General features: G+C 41.9%; 1 protein-coding gene across 1 annotated transcript; it reads right to left on the reverse strand.

The window, feature by feature from the left end:
• Positions 1–231: 231 nt before the first annotated feature.
• On the reverse strand, positions 232–2,811 carry Vps51 (vacuolar protein sorting 51). The gene is made up of 4 exons (XM_065226617.1): positions 2,681–2,811; positions 1,198–2,604; positions 506–1,134; positions 232–436 (listed from the first exon to the last, which is right to left on the reverse strand). Exons 1-4 carry the CDS (start codon positions 2,759–2,761, stop codon positions 328–330), a joined length of 2,226 nt encoding a protein of 741 aa, XP_065082689.1. The 5' UTR covers positions 2,762–2,811; the 3' UTR covers positions 232–327.
• Between the last annotated feature and the right edge of the window lie 6,051 nt (positions 2,812–8,862).

Raw genomic sequence — 8,862 nt, forward strand, 5'->3', positions numbered from 1 at the left:
GCAGGCGTCACCGGGATGCCTTCCTTCGGAAGGGAAGTAAAGCCGTTGGTCCCCGGTTCATGAGTTGATGGGTCGATAGGTAGGGTCCAGGAGTGGGAGCTGCCTCCCTGGCGTCGGTAGCATTGATGCTCAGCTCAGCAAAAAAAATGTCCTAAATTTCACTCCATTTAACACCGAAATAGATCGTAGGAATTTCTTTTTAGTTCATGCAATATAAACCTCGATCCGCAGTTTCATCCAGCCAATACTTTCAATGTTCCAATAATCAATAACTCTATCAACTACACATAAGTACGAATAGAAAGGAATGTATAAATATCTACTTACTTAGTTCCGTTCACAGATTATTTCCACAGCATTCGGCTCCATCAGGATGGGCTCCAAACACCGTAGAACAGCCGACCCCAGAATCTCGTCCAGTAGAACGTGGATCAAACTGCAACCGAGAAATATTTGTTTAGAATTACGTGCCTCGAGCAAAAAAAACTACCAATTTCAAACATACTTCTCATCGGACACAAACCGCCACAAATTCATCTGCAGGTAGTGCGCATCCACCTGAATCTGCTGCAGTCCATACTTGCTGAACGTCCTCAGCCGCACGCACTCCAGCAGCGTCTTCAAACAGATCTTGATGATTCCGGTTATGATGGAAACCTTGGAGAACTCGACCGAGCTGAAAATTTCAATCTTCTCCGAAAACAGCCGATGAATGTTGGACACAAAGCTACTGTCCATCTGCGACGGCGTGTAGGTGGACCACGTCGACCGGTACTGCGACTGCTTGGAGGCGGTCAAGCTGAAGTGCGTCTTGCGACTGGAATCGCTGCTCGCCGCCGTGCGCTGTTCGAGCTTACTATCGTACAGTTCGCCGAGCACGTTGTCAATGGCGGATAGCTCCTCGACGACGCGCTTCATCACCGCCCGGACCGAGCGTGGTTCCAGGCAGTTGAGCCAGTCCCGTGTCTCGACGCTTTTGCGAAGCATCTGCGATAGATTCAGACCTTGCAGACGGACGTACGAATCCAGCAGGTGCTGAGCGGAGTCCCGCATCTCCGAGCAGAGCTCCGTTTCGTGCACCAGGGTGGTGCTGTTTTCCGAATCGATGTCGTACAGCTCGTCAACGAGGGAGATCTGCGAGGAAAATAAACTATTGATCGTCATCATGAAGCGATGAATTTCGAAATTGATACTCACCAAAACGTGCACTCCACTTTTGTCCATTTCCAAGCACATTTTCGACAGGATTAGCAAAAGCGTCGGCGGACTGGAAGAATTTAAACTTCCAAAGGCATTCATTGTGGTGGAGATGTGTCGCAGGAATCCCACCAACAGATTCTCTCGGATTCCTTCAATGCAAGTAGCGCCCTTTGGATCGGCCTTCAGATTGAACGACCAATCCGGTTGGAGGAAAATCAACAGGTCTTGCAGCAGTCCTTTAACCTTCTCCATAGTCGAGACGTACAGATTCGCAATGAGTTCCTTCAGACCCGTTTGAAGCGAATTCGAAGACGACGAAGATGTGTCAGATTTCACCGAAACCAACGCCAATCGTATCGAGCTGAGATTATCGGAGAAATGATCCTTTAGCGACTTCATATGCGCCTTGCAGAGCTGATAAGCTGCATTGACGATTATGTCGATTCCGGACTTGCTCATATCCAATGCACGGCAGAGCGATTTCATTGCCGTTAAACGGCGATGCAAACGATCCAATCCACGCAAAATAATCTGCGAATCACCGTGACCGATCTCAACCTCCGCTCGATCCTGCACCAATGTCAAGTACTCATCAATATTCCTGTTAACGAAATCGTTCAAATCCATCCGAGCGATTATCTCGAACTCATCCTCTTCCTGCTCAATGTGCTTGGTCAGGAACATGTCATTGTACGAACTGATCACCAGCGTCAAATCGTTCAGAAACCCTTCGATCCCCAAATCGATAAATTCGATCATATCCCGATCCGTCTGATCCTGTAGCATAACCAACTGTTCGTGCAACCGCTTCGTAGCGCACTCCAACATCTCCTTGGCCAAGCCCGAAGGCTTTTCATCCAACTGCAGTAGAAGCTCCCCAATCTCCGTCAGCGACTGTGCCGTCTTCCCCGTCTTCTGGAACTCCTGCTTTAACAGCTTCTTCAAATCCTCCAAAGTCTTCACACAATCCTCCTGAATCCCCTGAAACGACGGCTGATTCCCGTACTGATGCAGCACCTTCTGTGCGTGGGAATACTCCTGCACCGCTTGCTGATAATTCCCATCCTCAATCAACGTTTTCAGCTTAGCCGGAAGTGAGGACAAAAATTGCAGCTTCTTCAACAACTGATGCTTTCCGGACAACCTGGTCAACTGAGTCCGCGTCTCCTGCAACGTATCCGTAATCTTCTCACTGCACTCCGTAATCGAGTCCATATTCGACACCAGCAGATTCATTTCCGTTTCCATGCTCTTAAAGTCCGTCTTCATCTTCCGGATGGTATCCGTTGCGGAGATGAATTTGTTGTAGTTTTCGTACACCAACGTTTGCATGTCGCTGTGCAGGGTTTGCGTTTGCCGAACGATGGCCGCTTCCGTGTCCATTATCTGCTTGAGGGAGCATTCCTTGGAGAAAAAAAAATTAAGGGGAACCGAAAACGTTCCGGTGCTCTAAAAGCCATGAATCAAAATGTAAACAAACCTTCAGCAGCTTCTGCAGGTAGCGATCCGGATCGAAACCGGAACTATCCATGTCGTATGGGTTAGTGGACTTTTCACTCATGTTTTTTCTACGATTTTCCCCCAATCAATTTGTGGTATTTACGAGAAAAATCAATTATTTTCAGAGAATTAAATGTTTAGTCCCAACCACTGAACAACATCAGTATTTTGTTTTCAAGAATGATGACGTCACCTGCTGTCAAAATCAGATGTTGGTGAACCTTACAAATTCCCGCAGGAGGCTTAGCCAAGTTTGGTCGAATTCACGGTGTGAGGAATAATTTCGATTTCACTTGTGCTATAATTTTTAACCATAAGGAAATGGCTGGATTAACACCGACAAACTGACATGAAGCTTAAGCTTAGGCCGTTCGCAATGCTGTTTTATTTGTTATGGACTGTTTCAATTTGAAACTAGAACAGAAACGCACCCCTCGCAATGCTGAGTTGCAGTTTCATTATTCGAGCACTATTTTTCATCAGATTCATAGAGGTGCATACATGCATATAGAAGTGCATGAGCATACACAATATAAATTTGAAAATTTTACAGAACTTCATTGCAATAACGAAGAGCTTCACAAAAAATCGGAGAACTTCATAGATAACAGTAAACTGTATGGGGATTGTATTTTTAAAAAGTTTCAAGGAGTATCATTGAAGTTTAGGAAATTTCAAAAAAAGTGGGAGGTATTTCGTAGCTGTGGAATGGTGGTTTTCGATGACTGTTGCTCTATTGGGTACATGATCATCCCGGTACTACCATAGAGGTAACTCTAAGACCAGAAGGTCCCGAAGAAACGAGCTCAACTTTTTGGCTCAGCTCTGGTACTCTCTTCGGTCCCAAGCTAATCGATGCACCCCTCGAAACATAGGAAAATCCACTAACCCCTCATTTTATCTGTCAAGCTTTCATAGAGAATCAAAACAAACATAGTGAAGTGCTAGAATTTTGACAAGAATGGGGACGTTAATGGATTTACTTGGGACCAATAGGCTAGTCAAGTAGTGACCCAATTTTTAATCGTTAGTTTCCACCGGTTGGTGGTACTGGTAGTGACGGTTGTGCAAGGCATTCATCGTATGACTTGTAGCAGATTTCGTTCACGACACCGTGTAGTGGAATTTCAGGGTTATTTGAAAATTTTCCATCTGTCCAATTTAACTGAAAATTCACCAAAGGAACACAGCCTAAGCATAGAGGTAACTCTAAGACTAGTAGGTCCCGAAGAAACGTGCTCAACTTTTTGGCACAGCTCTGGTCCAATCTTCGGTCCCAAGCTATTCGATTCACCCCTCGAAACATAGGAAAAACCACTAACCCCTCATTTTATCTGTCAAACTTGCATAGCGAATCAAAACAAACATTGTGTTGTACTAGAATTTTGACTAGAATTGGATAAGTTAGTCGATTTGTTTGGGACCAATAGGCTAGTCATGTAGTGAGCCAATTTAAAATCGATAGTCTCGTATTGATTGTTGGCCTAAGGCCGTTCGCAATGCTGAGTTTTAAATTTGTTTCAAACAGTTCTAAAATTTGTAACTGTCAAAAATGAAACTGCAACACGATCAGCGCAACGCACAGTTTTAAACGGTGTTTGGTATTCATCCCTACATATGTGTGCGTGTGCAAATTTTGTTTGCTTCGGTGATTATTAATCCAGTATCCGGTAACGAGTTTGAACCACGAGAAGAGGCCCCGGACAATTCTGCTGTAGAACTCAGCAGATGAACGCTGAAATCACCGGTGCCGCAGTAACTGTAGCCGCCGTGGAAGGAAATGATCAGACGGGTGAAAAATAACAGCTCGGTTTCACAATGATCAGCTCCGCTCATCCTGGTAGCAATTTTGTTTATGATTCACTATTGAGTGTGTAAACGCAGCGTGAAATAGTGTACTGCTTCGGACAGGTGTTAGAATGCGTCCTGTTGTTGTTCATCTCGGTTTTTGGGGAATCCATCGTGGGCCAAAAATTCGTGATTTCATTTGCGAATCCAAAAATTGAATTAAGTAATTGGTATATGATTTGACATTTGCGCAGATATAGTACAATGTTGCCAGTAGCTTTAAAGATCTTGGAAATTTCCAACCCTGGATGCCAAACAGTGATTTTGGCACACTGTGCGGAGTGACCAACCCTCTGATCTGAATGTTTGTCTGCCACCAACATAAAATGCGTTTGAGTTGCGTTTTCGTAAATTTGACAGTGTGACAATAGATTTAGCTGTCACTTTGCCGCAACTCGTCCAATCCAGATCTCATGTGGGTGGCCCTCATCTATAGTAATAAAAAAATACTAGAGTAAAACCACAGACAAACAGACATAATATTTCTCACTGTAAAACATCGTCGCTAAAACATTACCATCATCTGTTGAGTACACTGTGGTGGGTAGTACGCTGAACAGATGGCGGTAGTGTGTAAACGTCAAACTCAAGGGAAATGACTCTGCGCGCCACAGGTGGCGGTACTACCAACTACGATTCGTTTAAATTGACCGTTAAATGCAGGGGGAACGACACTTCAGGATTATCCCATTTTTACCAAAACCTCTCATAAAATTTTCAACGTCACAAAATTTCAATCCATCCTATTTATTCTTTCTATTCCCAACTTATCCCTTCTGCATGCACACAAATTGTCAAGCAAGCCGTGCAGTTTCTCGAAGTTTTCAGGCCGGCCGCGAAGCACACTGCCATACTCACTGTCAGTTTTCAACAATCTCCACAACAAACACCATGTACGTCAGCTGGCTATACCGGTTAAAAACCGGTGCGAAAACTTAAACCTAGTGCGGCTAATTTTTGCCTGTATAAGCTAAGCTGCAGCTAAAATTGTTTGTTGGGGATGATGGACCACTCGTCTAAAATCGGTCGCGGGACAACAGAAGACGGCAACGCACATCCATTTCCCGGACTCACCCCGATCGAAGTTGACGGATAAGAGCCCAGGTGTCTGTGTGATGAAGCATGGAAGTTACGACAAGCAGGTGAAAAAGGACTTCAGGTCATTTTTTCCACTGGGCCCAAGTTTTACTCATTGCTTCTGCTGGTCAAGGATTTGGAGAAGAAAGAGCTAATGGTGAAGGAATACACCCACCGGCTGATTGAGTTTCTGTGCGAGAATATTGTGAATCAAATTCCCGTCCAAATACAGCTGAAAATATTAACCGGAAGCTAGTGATCCATCGCCACCACCCGTTCCTCCTACGGTGCAGTTTCGACCTATTTGGTATGGAACCGTTTTCTGCACTTGAGCTGTGATCTTTGGTTAACATTGTTGGGTGGTGTCCATTAATTACGTTACGCTAAAAATCAATATGTTCGACCCCCACCCCCTTTCGAACAAAACGTTACACTGAAAATGATCCCCCTCTATTTATTGCGTAACGCTCTAAAATACAACCCCCCCCCCCACCCCGCCCGTATTATTTCATTAATTTTTTATTCCGGTATGTCTTTTTTATTTTTCAACATAAAAACAAAAGATCAACGTACCATCGAGTACCTGCTTTTCAAAAGTTTAAGCATAGCAAAAATCTCAAGATATAGCATTAAAACATACCCATTTTGGAAGCAAGATTTAGTGATAACATTTTTTGCCCTGTATTTTGAAACTTTACATCATAAAAAAAAAAAAAAAAAACAAAATGTTCTTGTTGTTACGTAACGGAAAGCTTTACCCCTATGTAATAATTCGTTACGATATAGGTGACCTCCCTCCCCCTATAAGCGTCACGTAATTTATGGACGCTGCATTGCAGCAGATTTTTCTTCTTTTTACACCTATTATTCTTCGCGTTCGGACTTTTATTCCTCTGAAACTTTTTAACACCCCTTACATCACATCCATCATCCATTCCCTGATCAATCCCATCTATTTTTTCTATCCGTGCTCTATTTTCGCCAACACGACACACTCAAAAAAGTCCCATCAATTATGTTTTCCCCGAAAATCCCAAGTAATTACTAGACTGAAAAAATACATCCAAGTGAGTGTCGTTCCCCCTGGTTATAATGGTTATTAGTACTTGAAGATTATAAGAAGGAGTCGTGAAGTATGTATTTGACACATTAAACCTGTCACAATCAGCGATTTTACCATTCTTGAGCGCTCACTCTGAGTGAACGCTCACGAATCATAAGATCGCTGATTGTGACGCTCTGAAAGCGAAATTGGCAGGTTTTATGAGTCAAAAACACTCTTTTTTCACCCTCTTCTTGTTACTTGTAAGGACAATAGGTCGTATGAATAAAAGCGTTTACTTTACTTTTCCCGTAAGAAAAGCACAGGAAGGTAAAGTAAACTCTTTTTATTCATACGGCCCAATATATCATTATATCTCGCCTAACTTTTCAAAAGGTCCTATCTAACATTTCACTCTTTTCGAGAAAAACGAGGTTGAAGATTGACAAAATCTTTTTTGATACTGTTTGAAACCAAATCAACTTTTGACATTTTTAAGACCTTTAATAGTAAAATGCAATAGTAAAATTGAAATTGAAATTATAATCTACCCGTTTCATAAATTTTTTTCTATGAAAACGTGAAAAATGTTACATAGGACATTTTGTTCTTGTCAGGTGTACATTGGACATGTTATATAGGACGTTTTGTTATAATCACAGTTACATAGGTCATTTATGTTTTCAACACTATTTGTTTGTTTTTAAGCATTATGAGTGCATAATTTAAGTTATACGAGCTAAACGAACAATATGAGTATTGGACAATGCATTAACTTTTTTTTAACGGTATATCGCAACACTGCCCACAGATTGTTTTGGTCGACCGTTGGTGGACGCGTGAGCTGCTTTTTATTTGATAACAGTGTTAGTTTAGGGACTGTTCATTAACTACGCTGACAGCTTTTCGGTATTCTTGACCCCCCCCCTCCCCATGCGTAGACAATTGCCCTTATAAAAATTTTAAAATTTGTATGGGCCGTGGATAATTGACAACCCCCCCCCCCCCCACGCGGAAATAGTAGAAAAATGCTTGACATGAAAATTCCGATGTGCACAATCACATTGTTTTGGTTTGTTTGAACATTTTAGATGTTTTACTCGTATAAACACAAAGGACCGAAGTACAGATCTGCACTGTTTTGGGTTTTCTGATACTTCAGACGTTTGTCTTGATGAACATAGGCAAACGTTTTATGTAACAGTGAAACATCGTTAATGCAAATTTGGACTTCAGACGTTTTGTTAATTTAGAATTTTCTCAATTCAATTGACATTAATCTGAATGTGAGTGTGTGCATAATGTTCTTAGGTACATATGTTACAATGTGCATTTATAAACTCGATTTGTTTACATTTGTTACTTAGGACCTTTTGAAAAGTTAGGCGAGATATCATCTAATGATTTCATTATACCGAAAAACATTTTTTTTATAGCAAGTGAGTGGAAGCAACCCTGCTTTGAAATTTTATCAGTGTAGGCTAGTCAAGTAGTGATCCAATTTAAAATCGTTAGTTTCCGCCGGTAAAACCGCATACAAAATCAACACACTCGTCAACGCAAAATTTAAATTTAAATGAAATATTTTTTTTTTTAATACTCGATAAAATATCAAATAATTTATTGATTCAAATATTGATATAAATAATTAAATTATTAATTTTTAAATGCGCAACATTAAAGACATTAAAAACATATTTTTTATACCAACATTTTTTTCGATCACTTTATTCGAACCCATTCTGTTGCGCATCGAAAATGCAATCTCGCACCACGCCATGAGTTTTAAACAGCAAAGACCCAGAGAATTTGTCGTCTCTTTTATTCCTTCGCATTTAAATGAATGCCGGAGTTTGACGTCACGGAGGAGCAAAAAAGACGACAAGTTCTCTTGGCCTCACCTGTTTATGCTCATTGGATCGGTTCGTCAACAAAAGGCCTTTTTGCTGGCATTTCGGCTCCGGGAGCGGGCGGTCGGAAAGTGCTGCTGATGCTGCTATTGAATTTACGTGAGCAAAAACGGGAAGGATGGTTAGCGGTGTTTGGTTTGTCCGCTCAAGCAGACACGATTTTCAGTGCGAGTAAAAGGGATAGCAGATTGCTTTTCAACTATGCAGATGAGGCGATTGTTCTCTCGTTCCTTTTGTTCTCGTTTCTCGATCTCTTCAAGTTCAGTTACCGTCCATCGTCCGAAG

Source organism: Ochlerotatus camptorhynchus, unplaced genomic scaffold (assembly GCF_037179485.1).
Source record: "Ochlerotatus camptorhynchus isolate MF236.1 unplaced genomic scaffold, CSIRO-AGI_Acam_v1.1 ptg000257l, whole genome shotgun sequence".
Lineage (NCBI taxonomy): Eukaryota > Metazoa > Arthropoda > Insecta > Diptera > Culicidae > Ochlerotatus > Ochlerotatus camptorhynchus.